Genomic DNA, 21,254 nt, shown 5'->3' on the forward strand with positions numbered 1-21,254 from the left:
ATTGCGTTTTTCTGGGTATTTTTGTTATTCTGTCTCTCACTGTTAAAATAAATTAAATTAAAATTATAGACTGATCATTTCTTTGTCAGTGGGCAAATGTACAAAATCAGCAGGGGATCAAATACTTTTTTCTCCTCACTGTATATAGACCAAAGACTGTTTGAACTCAAGCAAACTTCTTTAATAGGAATCATTTTGTAAGCGTATTCATTCTTCCATTAATCTAGTGCTAGCTACTAGTGTTGAGCGAACACGGACTGTATTATTCGTGTTCGTACCGAATAATTGGATTTTTTGTACCCGAACACGGACACGGACACTTTACTGTATGTTCGGGTAAAAATCCGTGTTCGGTCGTTTTATTTCCGGGTTTTGCATGCTTTGGCGCTCTTTTCATGGCGGGCTTTCAACAGCCAATCAACAATCGTTTAACTGGTGTGCCTTAAGCCATCCCAGCCATGCCTGCAAATGTCTCAGTAGCTGTGATTGGCCGTCTGAAGCATGTGACCAAGTCTTTATAAGTTCGAGGCAGCCGCAGCGGCGTCATTATGCTGCTTAGATTCAGGGACAGAGCACACATCAACGTGCTGGCTGCTGATTAGGGAAAGATAGGCAGGAAAAAACCATTTGTGTCCGGATAGAATTGAGGGACAGGTCGGAGTGTTTAGGCAGGGCGAGTTGTAGGCATTTTAGGGATAGAGTCTGCTGAATTATATAGGGTCAGTGTCTTCTACAAACTACAATCGATATTGCTGTGTGGGGGGTGGGGTCTGCACTCAATCCTGATCTACGATCTCTTCTCAATCCTGTTAGGGACAGAGTCTGCTGAATTTTAGGGAAACTGTGTTCTACAAACTACAATCGATATTGCTGTGTGGTGTGGGATTGGAGATAGGCAGGTGTCAGTGATCCACATCCATTTTTCTGTGTGTGAGCTGCAGTGAACACAATCTTTTTGGGCTGCAGTGAACACAATCTTTTTGGGCTGCAGTGAACACAATCTTTTTGGGCTGCAGTGAACACAATCTTTTTGGGCTGCAGTGAACACAATCTTTTTGGGCTGCAGTGAACACAATCTTTTTGGGCTGCAGTGAACACAATCTTTTTGGGCTGCAGTGAACACAATCTTTTTGGGGTGCAGTGAACAAAATCTTTTTGGGGTGCAGTGAACACAATCCTTTTTGGTGTGCAGTGAACACAATCTTTGTGGGGTGCAGTGAACAAAATCCTTTGTGGGGTGCAGTGAACACAATCTTTTTGGGGTGCAGTGAACAAAATCCTTTTTGGGGTGCAGTGAACAACATCCTTTTTGGGGTGCAGTGAACACAATCTTTTTGGGGTGCAGTGAACAAAATCCTTTGTGGGGTGCAGTGAACACAATCTTTTTGGGGTGCAGTGAACAATCTTTTTGGGGTGGAGTGAACAACATCCTTTTTGGGGTGCAGTGAACAAAATCCTTTTTGGGGTGCAGTGAACAAAATCATTTTTGGGGTGCAGTGAACACAATCTTTTTGGGGTGCAGTGAACACAATCTTTGTGGGGTGCAGTGAACACAATCTTTTTGGGGTGGAGTGAACAACATCCTTTTTGGGGTGCAGTGAACAACATCCTTTTTGGGGTGCAGTGAACACAATCTTTTTGGGGTGCAGTGAACACAATCTTTGTGGGGTACAGTGAACAGAATCTTTGTGGGGTGCAGTGAACACAATCTTTGGGGGGTACAGTGAACACAATCTTTGTGAGGTGCAGTGAACACAATCTTTGTGGGGTGCAGTGAACACAATCATTGTGGGGTGCAGTGAACTCAATCTTTGTGGGGTACAGTGAACACAATCTCATACTGAAGGTTTGAGGGTGCTGCCTGTTCCATACTCCCCCTACTCCTCATCTAGCCTTTTAGGGGTACAAACAATAGTAATTGGGGCCTAGTGTGGTTGTGTACGTGTGATATACATACACTTTTTTGGGATCATATTTTCTATTCCGCTATTTAATCAAAAACCTTTGGGGATCAGTTAAATTGGGGGATAGTCTGTGTTGGTACGTGTGAGAGAGATCCACCTTTCCAAGTTGTTGGGGTTCATCTCATACTTCTGAAGGTTTGAGGGTGCTGCCTGTTCCATACTCCCCCTACTCCTAGCCTTTTAGGGGTACAAACAATAGTAATTGGGGCCTAGTGTGGTTGTGTACGTGTGATATACATACACTTTTTTTGGATCATATTTTCTATTCCGCTATTTAATCAAAAACCTCTGGGGATCAGTTAAATTGGGGGATAGTCTGTGTTGGTACGTGTGAGAGAGATCCACCTTTCCAAGTTGTTGGGGTTCATCTCATACTTCTGAAGGTTTGAGGGTGCTGCCTGTTCCATACTCCCCCTACTCCTAGCCTTTTAGGGGTACAAACAATAGTAATTGGGGCCTAGTGTGGTTGTGTACGTGCGAGATACATACACTTTTTTTGATCATATTTCCTATTCCGCTATTCAATAAAAACCTTTGAGGATCAATTGAATTGCGGGATAGTCTGTGTCGGTACGTGTGAGAGAGATCCACCTTTCCAAGTTGTTGGGGTTCATCTCATACTTCTGAAGGTTTGAGGGTGCTGCCTGTTCCATACCCCCCCTACTCCTCATCTAGCCTTTTAGGGGTACAAACAATAGTAATTGGGGCCTAGTGTGGTTGTGTACGTGTGATATACATACACTTTTTTGGGATCATATTTTCTATTCCGCTATTTAATCAAAAACCTCTGGGGATCAGTTAAATTGGGGGATAGTCTGTGTTGGTACGTGTGAGAGAGATCCACCTTTCCAAGTTGTTGGGGTTCATCTCATACTTCTGAAGGTTTGAGGGTGCTGCCTGTTCCATACCCCCCCTACTCCTCATCTAGCCTTTTAGGGGTACAAACAATAGTAATTGGGGCCTAGTGTGGTTGTGTACGTGCGAGATACATACACTTTTTTTGATCATATTTCCTATTCCGCTATTCAATAAAAACCTTTGAGGATCAATTGAATTGCGGGATAGTCTGTGTCGGTACGTGTGAGAGAGATCCACCTTTCCAAGTTGTTGGGGTTCATCTCATACTTCTGAAGGTTTGAGGGTGCTGCCTGTTCCATACCCCCCCTACTCCTCATCTAGCCTTTTAGGGGTACAAACAATAGTAATTGGGGCCTAGTGTGGTTGTGTACGTGTGATATACATACACTTTTTTGGGATCATATTTTCTATTCCGCTATTTAATCAAAAACCTCTGGGGATCAGTTAAATTGGGGGATAGTCTGTGTTGGTACGTGTGAGAGAGATCCACCTTTCCAAGTTGTTGGGGTTCATCTCATACTTCTGAAGGTTTGAGGGTGCTGCCTGTTCCATACCCCCCCTACTCCTCATCTAGCCTTTTAGGGGTACAAACAATAGTAATTGGGGCCTAGTGTGGTTGTGTACGTGCGAGATACATACACTTTTTTTGATCATATTTCCTATTCCGCTATTCAATAAAAACCTTTGAGGATCAATTGAATTGCGGGATAGTCTGTGTCGGTACGTGTGAGAGAGATCCACCTTTCCAAGTTGTTGGGGTTCATCTCATACTTCTGAAGGTTTGAGGGTGCTGCCTGTTCCATACCCCCCCTACTCCTCATCTAGCCTTTTAGGGGTACAAACAATAGTAATTGGGGCCTAGTGTGGTTGTGTACGTGCGAGATACATACACTTTTTTTTGATCATATTTCCTATTCCGCTATTCAATAAAAACCTTTGAGGATCAATTGAATTGCGGGATAGTCTGTGTCGGTACGTGTGAGAGAGATCCACCTTTCCAAGTTGTTGGGGTTCATCTCATACTTCTGAAGGTTTGAGGGTGCTGCCTGTTCCATACCCCCCCTACTCCTCATCTAGCCTTTTAGGGGTACAAACAATAGTAATTGGGGCCTAGTGTGGTTGTGTACGTGCGAGATACATACACTTTTTTTGATCATATTTCCTATTCCGCTATTCAATAAAAACCTTTGAGGATCAATTGAATTGCGGGATAGTCTGTGTCGGTACGTGTGAGAGAGATCCACCTTTCCAAGTTGTTGGGGTTCATCTCATACTTCTGAAGGTTTGAGGGTGCTGCCTGTTCCATACTCCCCCTACTCCTCATCTAGCCTTTTAGGGGTACAAACAATAGTAATTGGGGCCTAGTGTGGTTGTGTACGTGTGATATACATACACTTTTTTTGGATCATATTTTCTATTCCGCTATTTAATTTAACTGGGCCTCCATGCGAGACCTGTGTGCCTTGTTGCGCTGTTTTGAGTACTCCACCAACATGGCCAGTGGCAATGACGCCGTTCTCAGCTTAACTATCCCACTTCTATGCCTCCTTGAAAAAACAATTCGGGCGATGATGGAAGAGGATGTGGCACAGGATGAGGAGGAGGAGGAGGATGAAGAGGTAACATTTCCAAGGCTTTCAGGGCAGTCATTCGCAAGGGGCTCCGAGGGTGGGTTCCTGCACACGCAAACGCCAGGGACGCAATTGTCCAGCAGGGGCACAGTTCTGGAGGATGAGGAGGATGAGGAGGAGGAGGAGCTGGAGGAGGAGATGGAACCATGTTCACAGCAGGGTGGCACCCAGGCCAGCTCATGGCCATCACTGGTGCGTGGCTGGGGGGATACAGAGGACACGGACCATACACCTCCCACAGAGGACAGCCTTTCGTTGCCTCTGGGCAGCCTGGCACACATGAGCGATTACATGCTGCAGTGTCTCCACAACGACCGCCGAGTTGCCCACATTCTAACTTGTGCTGATTACTGGGTGGCCACGCTGCTGGATCCCCGTTACAAGGACAACGTACCGTCCTTAATTCACTCACTGGAGCGCGATCGCAAGATGCGCGAGTACAAGCGCACGCTGGTAGACGCCATGCTGCTGGCATTCCCATCTGACAGCGGGGCCACAGTGGAAGCACAAGGCAGAGGAGGAGGAGGAGGAGGTCGCCAACGCAACCAGGGCACCGCCAGCACCTCAGAAGGCAGGGTTAGCATGGCCGAAATGTGGAAAAGCTTTGTCAGCACGCCACAACAAACAGCAGCACCAGCAGCTCAGATGGAACGTCTTAGCAGGAGGCAGCATTTTACCAACATGGTGGAGCAGTATGTGTGCACACGCCTACATGTAGTGAATGACGGGTCTGCCCCCTTCAACTTCTGGGTCTCCAAATTGGGCACATGGCCTGAGCTTGCCCTTTACGCCTTGGAGGTGCTGGCGTGCCCTGCAGCCAGTGTATTATCTGAACGGGTATTTAGCACGGCTGGGGGCGTTATAACAGACAAGCGCAGCCGCCTGTCCAGAGACAATGTGGACAAGCTCACGTTCATTAAAATGAACCAGGCATGGATCCCACGGGACTTTTCCGTACCTTATGCAGAATAGCAATGGATACCGACCTTACCCACCCATTGTTCCATTTTTGCTCTTTCTCACTCTTTTGGGGTGTACCCTCATTTAAAATTTGTGAAAAGAAGCAGTGTTGGCTACCTCGTCCTCCTCCTCAGGGCCAGATTAATGTAGGGGCTATTGGAGCTGCAGCTCCAGGCCCCTACCTTTTATATAGGCCCCGGGTTGGCCATATTCACTGTTACCGCTCTTCTGTCACTTGTAAACACAGAAGTCTGGCTTCTATGCTCGCTTCCCCAGGCAGCACCCTCAGAACCTCCCCACACAGCGTGAAGGCCGGACAAGGAGGGACAGTTGGCGATGCATGGATGTGTTTATGGGCTTCAGAGACAGCATCCCATGTTGAATTAGGCATGCATGGCTGCACCCTTCCTCCTCTGGGTGCATGGCAAGGCACGGCCCTAAGGCCCTTCAAAATCCTCAGCACCAAGCCCATGATGCTGTTAATCCGGCCCTGGTCCTCCTCCACCGCCGCCGCTTCCACCTACACCGCCCATAGGTGTGCGCAGCCTATTGCATTAAGGTGTGCACCCCAAAGTTGAAATACACATGCATGTGTTTGCCAGCAGGGAGAGTAATGTATCGGGGCCATGTACCTGTAGGCAAGGAGAAATAGAGCAGAGCAGGTCCCAGGGAGATCTTTCCCATCTCCTCACTGGCAATGCTATGTGCCCTAGGTGATTAGGGTGTGCCCAGGCACACCCAGCACACCCTGTGCGCACGCCTATGTCACCGCCACATCCACCACCACCTTAACCTCCCTCCTACTCCATATGGGCCTCGTCCTTCAGAGATGAAGAAGAACATTGTTTTATTTTTCTGTTTTTTTTTTGTTGTTTTAAGTTATTTCCCTATCCACATTTGTTTGCAGAGCACTTGCCATGCTCTTAATTACGTTTTGCTGCCATTTGCAGCACTCTAGCCCTTTCCTTTGGTGTTTTAGAGCCATTTTAGTGCCTTAAAGTTCGGGTCCCCATTGACTTCAATGGGGTTCGGTGTCCGGGAAAAGTTCGGTAAAAGTCCGGGACACGGACCCGGACTTTTTTTTAAAGTTCGGCCGAACCCGTCGAACACGGACATCTAGGTGTTCGCTCAACCCTACTAGCTACCTGTCTAAACTATTCCAACATGGTAGGTATTTTCTTTGATTTCCAATATCTCGGGATCAATGTTCAATAATGGGGTAATAGACACTCTACATTTTTTTCCTTGACTTACTTGTAGCATGAAACAAACATTGCCAGGGGTCTTGCCCAATTTCAGAGTCGCTGATGGTTGTAAGTTCAAGACCTTTTTTCCAATATAACTGGATCAGTGCCACCATATATGGGCACGTGTTTAGTTCCATTTAACACATTTTGCACATTATCTTTAGAAGTTAGAACACAGAAAAACATAAATTTTTGGGTTCAGTTGCACTATAAACAAAGTTAACCCCTTCCTCAAAGCCAAGGGATGGGGGGAGAAAAAAAAAAAAAAAAAAAATCGGCCGATTATGTGACCACTGAGATTGCCTGTCACAGTGGTAGGGCTGCACGATATTGGAAAAAAATTACATTGCGATATTTTTTTCCCCCCAACGATATATATTGCGATATTAGTGCAGCCTTCTGATTGTACCATACAGGGTTAATGTTACTGTAGGGAAAGTGCAGTCTTCTTCTGATTGTACCGTACAGGGCAGGCCAGGGTTAATGTTTCTGTAGGGAACTGGGTGGGTATCAAAGCAGTTTAAGAAGACAGTGTGGTGGAAGGCAGAGAAGTCGGGACTCACAGTGAGTAGAAGAACACAGCCTTGACATCCGTCACCCGGACATGTTCAGTCTGCCCTGGAGCTAGTTCTCCTGTCTGAGCGGTGAGCGCTGGCACAGCGAACCAATCACGTCCTGAGCAGCGGCACAGCGAACCAATCAGGTGTGCAGGCACGCGTGATTGGTTCGCTGTGCCGCTGCTCACGGAGCACCGCTCAGTCAGGAGAACTAGCTGCAGGGCAGACTGAACATGTGGGACGGATGTCAGGCTGTGTTCTTCTACCACTGTGAGTCCCGACTTCTCTGCCTTCCATCGCATGTTCCGGCGATGTGACTATCGCCCACACTCACAGCACGATATTGATGTGAACATCGAATATCGTTCAGCCCTCCACAGTGGTCACATGATTGGGACCCAGTCCCCTTGGCTACTAATCATTATGGTTGTCCAAAAGCTGTCTTTTCCAGTATGCAGTGATTGCACTCTCAGCAGAAAACCTTTGGCTACCTAGAGACACATATGTGCAGCATGTGGGTGTTAAAGCCCGCCTTTTTCCGGCTGCACATGTGTTAAGCAGTTGTTGAGGGGTTAATCAATCAAGTAGGCCCTCATGCTACTAAATGTTCAAAAGCATCAAAGAGATTGTGTGCCAAGTTTAAGGAGAGTAACAGAACAATCCAAACTCTACAATGCCCCATATTGTATACTCACTGTGACAACTGAGGATCCACAGGAGATTTAAGGAAGAGAAGGGAAAATAAAGAGAAAGAGAGACACCATTATTAGATGGAAGAATAAAATATGTGCATACATTTCAGGTAAAATAAATTTCACATTAAAAACCTACTTGTGCGGCAGTAGGGATAGGCATTCCAGGCCTTCTCGTGAAATACCAGGGAGCCTTCAGGGGCCAGCATCTTGACGAAACTGGGGACTTTACTGCAAAACAAGACACAGCAGAGATCAGATGAGCAAGGGGGGGGGGGGTCAGAAGAGTATCAAAACCTTACCAAAAACTGAAAGGGTAACTCCAACAAAAAGTCTGCTATGTGATGATTGTTTGGGTGACAGGTTCTCTTTAACCACTTGCCCACCGCTCACATGGAGGGTACTGCGGCAAAGTAGTTCGTTATCGTCCAGCAACGTAGGTCTACATCGCTGGACTCCTCCCCTTGTGGGCGGCGTGCGCGTGCCGCCGGAGGCTCGCTCCTGCTGTATTCAGGGGAGGAGAGGCGGTGATCACCACTGCTCTTCCCCGATCGTCGGGGATCAAGTGAGGAGATCCGCCCGCTTGTGTAAACAAAGCGGGCGGATCTCCCATGTGACAGGCAGGGACAGATCACAGCAGTGGTCCTCAACCCAGGCCTACAGGGCCCACTAACAGGCCAGATTTGCAAGATAACTGAAATACATCCCAGGTGATATCATTTGCTGCTCAGTGATTGCAGTATTCTAGTCTGCATCTCTCCAAGGTAATACTTAAAATCTGGCTTGTTAGTGGGCCCTGAGGACCGGAGTTGAGGACCACTGGATTCAGCAAAGATGAACCTGCGATCTGTGCCTTTGTCACACAATCCCCTCCCCCCACACATGTCAGTAAGCACCAGGCATACATTAACCCCTTGATCACCAATAAAAGTTAACCCCTTCCCTGCCAGTGTCATTATTACAGTAACAGTGCATAATAGCCCTGATTACTGTAGTAATGTCACTGGTACCCCCAAAAGTGTCAAAAATGTAATTTAGGGCTTCCGATCTGTCCGCCACAATGTCGCAGTCCCGCAAAAAAAAAAAAAAAAAAAAAAAACGCAGATCGCCGCCATTACTAGTTAAAGAAAAAAAACAATAAAAATTACATAAATTTTGATTTTTACATTTTTTTTGGGGGGGGGGGGATTTCATATAAAAAAAAATGTGAAAAATATTGTTATTTTTTCAAAATTGTCGCTCTTTTTTTGTTTATAGCGCAAAAAGTAAAAATCGCACAGGTGATCAAATACCACCAAAAGAAAGCTCTGTTTGTGGGGAAAAAAAGGACATCAATTTAATTTGGGTACAGCGTCGCACAACCGCGCAATTGTCCGTTAAAATAACGCAGTGCCGAATCGCAAAATATGGCCTGGTCAGGAAGGGGGTAAAATCTTCCGGTCTTAAAGCGGTTAAAAATACGGTCATTGAGAATTTTTTTGTCAAAGACACGTAGCTAAATACATTTTGATCTAAATATATGACAAAAATTTAATATATATTGGATATTTTTTAACTGTCAAAGTAGAAAAATATTGTTATTTTTTCAAAATTGTCGCATTTTTTTATTAATATCGCAAAAAATGAAAAGCGTAGAGGTGATAAAATACCACCAAAAGAAAGCTCTGTTTGTGGGAAAAAAAGGACGTAAATTTTGTTTGGGTACGGCGTTGCACGACCGCGCAATTGTCAGTTAAAGTTGCACAGTGCCGAATCGCAAACAGTGGCCTGGACGTAAAGCAGGAAAATCCTCCGGTGGTAAAGTGGTTAATGAGCCATGCAGGGTCTAAAAGACGCTGCATGTCTCCCCTGTGCTCCACTGAATGTAATACAATGCACATCGCACTGTATTACATTCTTTCCCGGCCTTGATGCCCGGGGAAAGTGTCAACCAGGACCCGGAAGTGACGTCACATGTCACTTCCGGGCCAGCAACAAGAAGGGGAGAAAAGCGGACGTGTGTCCGCTCTCTCCTTCCTCCCCTCTACCCAGCAGCACCCCCTATGACGGTCCGGGGGCCCACAGATAGGCAAGCACAGGGAGTGCCTGGAGCATTCAGACCGGAGCTCAGGCGCCAGGATGCAATTTCTTGTTGCCATAGCGACCTGGCGCCTGGGATTTGTCGAGCCCCGACATATGCTCTCCATGTACAAGATTTGGCTTCGTGGTAAAGTAAGCCCAAAATCTGGTGCTCATCTGCACCTTTCAGCAATAAGCTCAGCTCACCTCTGTAAGTGGTAGATCTTGTGGGTGTATTGTCCCTTCTCACCCTCCCGCTCATAAGGCTCATTCTTCAGGACTTCTATCCCTTCTCCACCTCCTGTGTTATCCTTGCTGGCTTCAGCCACTGAGAAGAGCTGGCCCACCTGGTACTGGAGGAGGAAGAGGAACACGCACAGTGAAAACAATGCAGTTGAAGGCCTTTACCTAAATGTATATGTAACCTCTACCAATTACCTTCTCTTATTACGCGCCCTTTTGGTCTGTTAAACATACCTTTGAAAACCTTTTGTTCATTATGCTAAGTACCTTTCATCATCCACAGTATAGAACAGTCTTATGACTTCTATCAATGTTTGGTTAAAGCTTGTAAGAGTTTACATTCGACTGACTGTCCTATGAGGCTGCAGGTCCCCTGACCCTCTGTCTGGAGAGTGCGGATTGGCCTTGTGCTGATCACATGCACTCTCTCTAGCAATACACACCAAACCGAGCATGTGCAGAGTGATTCCAAAGACTCTACTATTAGGAGATGGACTGGGAAAAGTGGAAGGCAGAATCAGAAAAGGACAGGATCAAACAGCCCTTTTACACAATGCAGAAAATTAACCGCTTAAGTACCACAGTGAGTATAACAAGCGTGCATTACTGCATATACAGACTGATCTTACTGTTGTGGGTTTAGGAACACTTTAAGTGGCAGCTCTGTGGTACCCGAGTATGCAACTGCCCAGCACCAACACTGTCAAATGGGAGGAAGGGGGAGAGTCACATGCTCCAGTAACTGAACAGTTAAAAGCCCAACTTCATCATAACTTTCACAGTTAATTTAGGATAAATCAGGAAACTGTTAGAGACCCTGCTCTTTATTGCTATCCAAGTCCCTATTTGGGCAAATTCACCTTGCCTCCTGTGCAGGCCAGGCGAGGCACATTCACGGCCTCGCCTCCTGTCCAGGCCAGGCCAGGCGAGAGAGAGATTCAGCCTCGCCTCCCGTCCAGGCCAGGCCAGGCGAGAGAGAGATTCAGCCTCGCCTCCCGTCCAGGCCAGGCCAGGCGAGAGAGAGATTCAGCCTCGCCTCCCGTCCAGGCCAGGCCAGGCGAGAGAGAGATTCAGCCTCGCCTCCCGTCCAGGCCAGGCCAGGCGAGAGAGAGATTCAGCCTCGCCTCCCACCCTGGCCAGGCGAGGCGAATGAGATTCAGCCTCGCCTCCCACCCTGGCCAGGCGAGGCGAATGAGATTCAGCCTCCCACCCTGGCCAGGCGAGGCGAATGAGATTCAGCCTCCCACCCTGGCCAGGCGAGGCGAATGAGATTCAGCCTCCCACCCTGGCCAGGCGAGGCGAATGAGATTCAGCCTCCCACCCTGGCCAGGCGAGGCGAATGAGATTCAGCCTCCCACCCTGGCCAGGCGGGGCGAATGAGATTCAGCCTCCCACCCTGGCCAGGCGGGGCGAATGAGATTCAGCCCCCCACCCTGGCCAGGCGAGGCGAATGAGATTCAGCCTCCCACCCTGGCCAGGCGAGGCGAATGAGATTCAGCCTCCCACACTGGCCAGGCGAGGCGAATGAGATTCAGCCTCCCATCCTGGCCAGGCGAGGCGAATGAGATTCAGCCTCCCATCCTGGCCAGGCGAGGCGAATGAGATTCAACCTCCCATCCTGGCCAGGCGAGACGAGGCGATCTATGCTATCCAGAAAGTAATGGAATTCTCTCTAATGGGGAGACAAACAAAAAAAAAAACATCCATAATAGCATTAAGAAGGCTTGGAAACGGCTTGCTGCCTCTGCCTTCCTATCCTGGTTAAAACCTTCCCTCCTATTACTTGTATGGGTGTCACATGGAAAGGAAGTGAGAAACAAAATCTAATTGTAGTCCCAGACAAAAATTCTTGACAAACTTTAAAGCAGAACTCCAGCTAAAAATAATAAGATAAAAATAAACAGCTTATTAAAAGATAAAACAAGACCAGCTTTTTTCTGCAATATTCAACTTCAACCCAGAAATTTCCCATGCAGTACTTTTGTCTACTGCTAGATGTCCTCAGTCTGATGGCTAACATCATCATTTAACCAACTTCCTCTGAACCCAGGTTGTCCTGGGCCTACCTCTAGCCTGTGACCGGACAGTGAAAGGAGAAGCAGCACAGCGATGAGCTCATCTCTCAGTCACACTGCTCTCTCCTCCTATCAGTGCCGGGGGTGAATATGGAATGTTTACTTTACAGCTGTGGCAGGAATTATAATCCATTCAAGTGGTGGCAAGTAGAGAGGATGGGTCATCAGCCGGACAGACATCTGGGTGGATCCCGACAAAGCATAGTTCCACTCAAAAGTGGAACTTCCGCTTATCTGTCTCTCGCCCCCCCCCCAGGTGCCAAATTTGGCACCTCTCAGGGGGGGGGAGAGGGTACCTGTTTTTGACAGGTACCCTCTCCCCACTTCCGTCGGACCTCGTCGTGGTGAGGTACATCAGAGGTTCTGCCCCCTCCTGCTCCCTCTGCTTCCTGGACAATTACCAAGCGCAGTGAGCTTCGCGCATTTGCAGTAGGGACCCGGTCGTAAAGCCGCAGGGCTTCACTGCTGGGTTCCCTTATCGGCAATGGCAGTGGCAGCACCCGACAGCCGATGGAAATATCGGCTGCAGTGCTGACATCGCTGGACTCCAGGACAGATAAGTGTCCTGATATTAAAAGTCAGCAGCTACAGTGTGTGTACAGTATGTGTAGCTGCTGACTTAATTTTTGGGTGGGGGGGGCACCGCTTTAAAGTCAGGATCCCTGCAAAGCCTTGAAAGGCTCTGATATCAGCTGATTCTGGGTCACAAATGACCAGAACTAAATGCACTCCTGTGACTCATGAGAGAAGTATGGCCCAAAGGCCTTTGTCCATACTTTAAAAATAACTATATTTTGTTGAATACAGAGCTGCATTAACAACTTCAGCTCCGGATGGTTTTACCCCCTTAAGGACCAGGCCATTTTTTACGATTTGGCACTGCGTTACTTTAACAATTGCGCGGTCGTGCGACACTGTATCCAAATACAATTGATGTCCTTTTTTCCCCACAAACAACGCTCTCTTTTAGTGGTATTTGATCACCTCTGCGGTTTTTAGATTTTGCTATACAAAACAAAAAAGAGCGACAATTTTGAAAAAAAAAAAATTAAAAATATATATTTATATATATATATATATATATATATATATATATATATATATATATATATATTTTTTTTTTTTTTTACTTTCTGCTATAAAAAAACATTCCCCAAAAAAAATTTAGAAAAAATCAAATTTTTTTTATCAGTTTAGGGCAATTTGTTTTCTGCTACATATTTTTGGTAAAAAAATAAATAAAAAAATCTCCCAAAAAGTGTATATTAATTAGCTTGCATAAAAGTTATCGTGTTTACAAACTACGGGATCGATTTTTGGACTTTGTTTTAAAATGTTTTTATTAGTAATGGCGGCGATCAGCGTCTGGGCCTGCGACAGACAAATTTGACACTAAGTGACACTTTATGGGGACCAGTTACATCAATACAGTAATCAGTGCTAAATAATATGCACTGTTACTGTATAAATGACATTAGCAGGGAAGGGGTTAAAAATGGGGGTGATCAAGGGGTTAAATGTGAACCTAATTGTGCTTACTAACTGTGGAGGGGGGGGGGGGGGCTCTGTGAAAGGCACACAGAGATCGGTGTTTCAGCTTAGCAGAGACACACAACCTCACTGTGCCTGTCTGACAGGAGACCCGTCTGCTTTGTTTACATAGGCAGGCAGCTCTCCTGTCAGTTTCTCAGAAGATTGTGGGAGGCCGGCGGCGATTGAGCCCACTCCTCCCGCGGAATGGCTCCCACTGGGTTTAATCACAGCGGGAGAGCGGCTCCGGCAGCACGCATTCACCGCCAAGACTGCATGCACATAACGTAGGTCTACGTGATTATGCGCAGCCGAACCGCCCTGCCGCAGTAAATCTGCGTGGGACAGTTGGCAAGTGGTTAATTTGTGTCTTTCCCATCCGCCTGGAGTTCAGCTTCCCCAATCCACATCAAAAAAAAAAAAAAAAATAAATCAAAGAGCTGGAGTTAGGCTTTAAAACATTACGAAAGTCTAACTTCCTAAAAAACAACAACTTACATGACATCATTTTGGAATTGCTCAAATTGGGAGTTTCGTAATTAAAGGAAACGATGACAGGGAGGCAACCTTGGCATTGTAATTGTGGTGAAACTTCCATTCCCATCATGCCTCTCCTTCCGGGAGGTATGCCTGTGCCTCTCAGCATTGCAATGCCTCATGGGACTTGTAGTTCCACAACAGCTGGAATGCCGAGTTTGTCTATCCCTGCTCTTTAAAGTATCGGTAGAGGAGCACTTACCTCTTCCACAGATATGGGCAGACGGACACGACTGAGGAGAGAAAGAAAACAACGTTATAAAAGATTACAAAGATACTAATGTATTCCTGCTGAGGAACTACAAGTCCTAGCAAAACCTACACAACCAATGCCCACTTAGATACTAGGGAGCCGAACATCTACGGGAACTGTCCATTATATGAAGTCTGCAGTCCTCCTGGAGGTAGGATCGGAGGAGGCTGGGACTTGTAGTCCCCCTCAGTAGCTGAAGTACCTGGCAGGACATGGGTGTGACAGAATTTAACTGTGTGGCAGTGGAAGAAAACACGAGCTGGGACTGGTAGATTCCTGACAGAAGAAGGTGTATTAGTAGGCCAAGATGGGAAAGGCAGCCTACCACCAGATGGAAGTGTCTGGACAGCCATGCTGGTACTTGTAGTCCAATAGCTGGAAGGAATCATTGGCCTTTATAGTTCCTCAGCACCTCGAATTGGGCTTGTAGTCCTAAACAGCTGGTAGGCAATGCTGGGATTTGTAGTCCCCCCAACAGATAGTAGGTTATGATCAGACTTGTAGACTTCCAACAGCAGGTAATTATGGTAGGTTATGCTGGGGATTATAACTCCCTTAACAGATGGTAGGGAATGCTGGGGCTTGAGGTCCCCCTGACAGCTTCTAGGTTTTGCTGAAGATTGTGGTCACCTCATCAGCTGGTAGGTTATGCTGAGGATTCTAGTCCCCCCTTCGGCACCGGGCAGGTTATGCTGGGGATCGCAGCCCCCCCCCCCCCTCGACACCAGGCAGGTTATGCTGGGGATCGCAGTCCCCCCCCTTGGCACCAGGCAGGGGATTGTAGTCCCCCCCTCTGCACCAGGCAGGGGGTTGTAGTCTCCCCAGGCAGCTGGTAGGCTATGCAGGGGGTTGTGGTCTCCCCCAGGCAGCTTGGTAGGCTATGCTGGGGGTTGCAGTCCCCCAGACAGCTGGTAGGCTATGCTGGGGGTTGTAGTCTCCCCCAGGCAGCTGGTAGGCTATGCTGGGGGTTGTCGTCTCCCCCAGGCAGCTGGTAGGCTATGCTGGGGGTTGTCGTCTCCCCCAGGCAGCTGGTAGGCTATGCTGGGGGTTGTCGTCTCCCCCAGGCAGCTGGTAGGCTATGCTGGGGGTTGTCGTCTCCCCCAGGCAGCTGGTAGGCTATGCTGGGGGTTGTCGTCTCCCCCAGGCAGCTGGTAGGCTATGCTGGGGGTTGTCGTCTCCCCCAGGCAGCTGGTAGGCTATGCTGGGGGTTGTCGTCTCCCCCAGGCAGCTGGTAGGCTATGCTGGGGGTTGTCGTCTCCCCCAGGCAGCTGGTAGGCTATGCTGGGGGTTGTCGTCTCCCCCAGGCAGCTGGTAGGCTATGCTGGGGGTCGTAGTCTCCCCCAGGCAGCTGGTAGGCTATGCTGGGGGTCGTAGTCTCCCCCAGGCAGCTGGTAGGCTATGCTGGGGGTCGTAGTCTCCCCCAGGCAGCTGGTAGGCTATGCTGGGGGTCGTAGTCTCCCCCAGACAGCTGGTAGGCTATGCTGGGGGTCGTAGTCTCCCCCAGGCAGCTGGTAGGCTATGCTGGGGGTCGTAGTCTCCCCCAGGCAGCTGGTAGGCTATGCTGGGGGTCGTAGTCTCCCCCAGGCAGCTGGTAGGCTATGCTGGGGGTCGTAGTCTCCCCCAGGCAGCTGGTAGGCTATGCTGGGGGTTGTAGTCTCCCCCAGGCAGCTGGTAGGCTATGCTGGGGGCTTGTAGTCTCCCCCAGGCAGCTGGTAGGCTATGCTGGGGGTTGTAGTCTCCCCCAGGCAGCTGGTAGGCTATGCTGGGGGTTGTAGTCTCCCCCATGCAGCTGGTAGGCTATGCTGGGGGTTGTAGTCTCCCTCATGCAGCTGGTAGGCTATGCTGGGGGCTTGTAGTCTCCCCGGGGCAGCTGGTAGGCTATGCTGGGGGTTGTAGTCCCCCAGACAGGTGATAGCTTATGGTGGGGGTTGTAGTTCCTCAGCAGCTGGTAGGTTATGCTGGGGACTGTAGTGCCCCCACACCCGTTACACTGGGTATGGTAGTCAGCCTGTACAAGAAAATGCTGCAACTTGTAGTCCCTCAGAGCTAACAGGAAGTAAATGATGGCTCTGTGTTCCCCTGACATCTGGTAAGCCATGCTGGGCCTTGTAGTCCTCCATTATCAGAGCCCCCCTCCTATTATCCCCCCAGCTTCAGTGACAGCAGGCCGGCTATGTCAGAAGAGCACCCCACCCCTCCCCCAGGCCTCAGGTGACAGCAGCTCCTCCCCTGAGCCCCATACTCCCCCCAGCAGCACTTCTCTCCCCCAATACCCCCCTCCCCCACCTGCCGCAGCACCCCCTGGGGTACTCACAACTCCTTAATGAGCACCATCCTTCCCTCCCTGCGCCGCTCAGGCCCCTGGAACACAGGCCGGAAACCGGAAGCCGCCCAGACTCACAGGAGGAGGGACACATGCTTCTGCCGGGTGGAGGGAGCCGGTGCGACGCTCCTGACGTCATCCTTCCTGCGACGTAATGTGAAAGCGCTCTATCCGCCGGCTGGTTGCTAAGCGACCCCGGCAGACGAGCGGAGGCGGGGTGGGTGTTCCAAGTGGACACGCCCTCTTTTCAGTGACTGACTGACGATGACACATCTGGGTGCCGCCTAAAGTAGAACTCAGAGGAAATAAAAGCTGGCCATCCAGTCAGCTCTGTGCAATACAGGGAACCTAATAAAGTTTATTTCAGGTCCTTACATGCTTCTGCTCTGTAAATGATAACCATTGAATCCCAACCTGGCCCACTTAAAGGATAACTACACTTTGCACTTTAGTAAATCACATCTTAGGAGCCCAATTCGTGCCAAAACATTTTCTTTGGAAGGATTGGAACCTCAGTCAGGCCTTTTCTTATCATCTATAGTTCCCCTCACTTCCTGTCCCGGGGTCAGAGGAACAGGAAGTGATCAGAAAGCTCTATAGGGGGACACAGCAACAGCTATTCTCTTTTTTATAGAGCCCAGAAGGGTTACAATCTCTGTCAGGATTGTTTTGTTGTCATCTCAGCTTTACATTTTTGTCTCAGGGACAGGAAGTGATGAAAAATCTCCCCAATGGGGGTCACAGACAACAACAAATCATGCTTTTTACAGAACTGGGAAGAGTTAGAACCTCTGTGAGACTTAGCTTGCTGTCTTTTTCACTCGGTGACCCCCACTTTCCTAAGTCCTGGTGCTGGTGTCACAGAGACAGGAAGTGGAAGGAAATCTCCCTCACAGACAACAATAAAAACCGGAACACAAAGCCAAGCTGTTTTCTGCCACAGCGAAACCCACAATGCGGGTTTGGAGGCTCACGCATATGAAAGCATCCGCCTGTACTATAGGGTTGCCACCTGTCCTGGGGTCACCTGGACTGTGCGGGTTTCCAATCATGTGTCCGGGTTCCAGTCCACCTGAAACTCAGACACATTATAAAGACTGGACTGTGGCTCCCCATTCTCCAGGGGGCCCATGAGGCCTCCCTGTCATACATGGACACGAGGGGCAGCGGAGAAATGCCACCCCCACCCCTCCTGCCCAGGGTACTTTTCTTTCTGCTGCCTGGGCCCCTCCATGTTATCGCCAGATTCCCTCCTCTCCTCTTCCGCCAACATTTCAGGATGGAGAGCAGGGAAAGGGGCTGTTAAATACTTACTGGCCCCGTCCTTATCGACCGGTGCCGACATCCAAACAGACCCCCGAGATTTCACCAATGTCCCCCAACACGACAGTTGAAAAAATAGTAAAGTAAAAAATAATAAAAATGAAAAGGGAAAAAAATGTATTAAAAAAAATAGATAAAATATAATAAAAAAAAATAATAAAAATACAAAAAAAATACTGACACCATCCTCTGTCCTACTGACACCATCCACTGCTCTACTGACACCGCCCACTGCTCTACTGACACCGTCCACTGCCTTACTGACATCGTCCACTGTCCTACTGACACCGTCCACTGCTCTACTGACACCGTCCTCTGCTCTACTGACACCGTCCACTGCCCTACTGACACCGTCAACTGCTCTACTGACACCATCCACTGCCCTACTGACCTCGTCCACTGCTCTACTGACACTGTCCACTGCCCTACTGACACCGTCCACTGCCCTACTGACACTGTCCACTGCTCTACTGACACTGTCCACTGCTCTACTGACACCATCCACTGCTCTACTGACACTGTCCACTGCTCTACTGACACCATCCACTGCTCTACTGACACATCCACTGCTCTACTGACACCGTCCACTGCTCTACTGACACCATCCACTGCTCTACTGACACATCCACTGCCCTACTGACACCGTCCACTGCCCTACTGACACTGTCCACTGCTCTACTGACACCGTCTACTGCTCTACTGACACCATCCACTGCCCTACTGACACCGTCCACTGCTCTACTGACACCGTCCACTGCCCTACTGACACTGTCCACTGCCCTACTGACACCGTCCACTGCTCTACTGACATCATCCACTGCTCTATTGACACTGTCCACTGCTCTACTGACACCGTCCACTGCTCTACTGACACCATCCACTGCCCTACTGACACCAGCCACTGCTCTACTGACACTGTCCACTGCCCTACTGACACTGTCCACTGCTCTACTGACACCATCCACTGCCCTACTGACACTGTCCACTGCTCTACTGACACCATCCACTGCTCTACTGACACCGTCCACTGCTCTACTGACACCATCCACTGCTCTACTGACACCGTCCACTGCCCTACTGACACTGTCCACTGCCCTACTGACACCGTCCACTGCTCTATTGACATCATCCACTGCTCTATTGACACTGTCCACTGCTCTACTGACACCGTCCACTGCTCTACTGACACCATCCACTGCCCTACTGACACCAGCCACTGCTCTACTGACACTATCCACTGCTCTACTGACACCATCCACTGCCCTACTGACACTGTCCACTGCTCTACTGACAACATCCACTGCCCTACTGACACCATCCACTGCTCTACTGACACCGTCCACTGCTCTACTGACACCGTCCACTGCTCTACTGACACCGTCCACTGCCCTACTGACACTGTCCACTGCCCTACTGACACCGTCCACTGCTCTACTGACATCATCCACTGCTCTATTGACACTGTCCACTGCTCTACTGACACTGTCCACTGCTCTACTGACACCATCCACTGCCCTACTGACACCAGCCACTGCTCTACTGACACTGTCCACTGCTCTACTGACACCATCCACTGCCCTACTGACACCATCCACTGTCCTACTGACACCATCCACTGCCCTACTGACACCGTCCACTGCTCTACTGACACCATCCACTGCCCTACTGACACCATCCACTGCTCTACTGACACCGTCCACTGCTCTACTGACACCATCCACTGCTCTACTGACACCGTCCACTGCTCTACTGATACCATCCACTGCTCTACTGACACTGTCCACTGCCCTACTGACATCGTCCACTGCCCTACTGACACCGTCCACTGCCCTATTGACACCATCCACAGCTCTACTGACACCGTCCACTGCTCTACTGACACCGTCCACTGCTCTACTGATACCATCCACTGCTCTACTGACACCATCCACTGCCCTACTGACACCGTCCACTGCTCTACTGATACCATCCACTGCCCTACTGACACCATCCACTGCCCTACTGACACCGTCCACTGCCCTACTGACACCGTCCACTGCTCTACTGACACCGTCCACTGCTCTACTGATACCATCCACTGCTCTACTGACACCATCCACTGCCCTACTGACACCGTCCACTGCTCTACTGATACCATCCACTGCTCTACTGACACATCCACTGCTCTACTGACACCATCCACTGCTCTACTGACACCGTCCACTGCTCAACTGACACCGTCCACTGCTCTACTGACTGACACTGTTCACTTTTAAGGTAGGCTAAGTTCATATTTTTACAGTGACATTGGTTTTATTAATCTAAGTATATTTTATGTGTATAAGAATGCTTTTGTTTTACTTAACTATGCTCTCTTTAAGCCCCTCACTGTTAACGCAGTTCAGACCCAGCCATTGTTTGTTGTTGTGTGCCACATTACTACTCTCCTTGGGGGATCCAAAGGTGTCTTTTACAATCCTATAGTGTATACTACAAAAGAAATGCTGTGCACAGCTAAGTATTGGGATTTGGCTTGAAGAAAAGGTGGCTACCCTACTGTAGAACGTAAACATGCCTCTCGGGGGATCAGGAAGGAATTTTTTTCCCCTGCTGTAGCAAATTGGATCATGCTTTGCTGGGGTTTCTTTCTCCTTCCTCTGGATCAACTGCGGGTATAGGATTGTGTATATGGGATTGTATGGTTGTGTTTTCTTTAGGCCCCTTTCACAATCCTGCGAGCTGTTCTATCTGATATTTTTCTTGGTCTTCCAGATCTTGCTTTAACTTCCACTGTTCCTGATGACTGCCATTTCTTAATTACATTCCGAACAGAGGATATTGTCATCTGAAAACCAAAATCGAAATCCACGGGGGAATTACATCAAGAGGCGTAAACTGAAGAATTGGCCATGGCCTTCACAATCTCCTGACCTCAACATGATTGAAAATCTATGGATAGCCCTAAAAGAGCAGTGCGTGACAGACAGCCCAGAAATCTCAAAGAACTGGAAGACTTTTGTAAGG

At 48.8% G+C, this 21,254-nt stretch overlaps 1 protein-coding gene across 1 annotated transcript in view; it reads right to left on the minus strand.

The window, feature by feature from the left end:
- LOC309558175 (phosphatidylinositol transfer protein beta isoform-like) overlaps positions 1-17,034 on the minus strand; it is a 35,732-nt gene extending 18,698 nt beyond the window's left edge. Inside the window, exons 1-5 of the mRNA XM_082261188.1 lie at positions 16,920-17,034; positions 14,555-14,585; positions 10,175-10,320; positions 8,049-8,140; positions 7,913-7,920 (exon numbers count right to left, since the gene is read on the minus strand). Of these exons, the coding sequence (XP_082117314.1) occupies positions 7,913-7,920; positions 8,049-8,140; positions 10,175-10,320; positions 14,555-14,585; positions 16,920-16,939 (297 nt within the window). The 5' untranslated portion in view covers positions 16,940-17,034. The remainder of the gene's footprint in view (positions 1-7,912; positions 7,921-8,048; positions 8,141-10,174; positions 10,321-14,554; positions 14,586-16,919) is intronic.
- Between the last annotated feature and the right edge of the window lie 4,220 nt (positions 17,035-21,254).

Source organism: Pelophylax lessonae, assembly GCF_965119305.1.
Source record: "Pelophylax lessonae genome assembly, chromosome: 6".
NCBI classification, from domain to species: domain Eukaryota; kingdom Metazoa; phylum Chordata; class Amphibia; order Anura; family Ranidae; genus Pelophylax; species Pelophylax lessonae.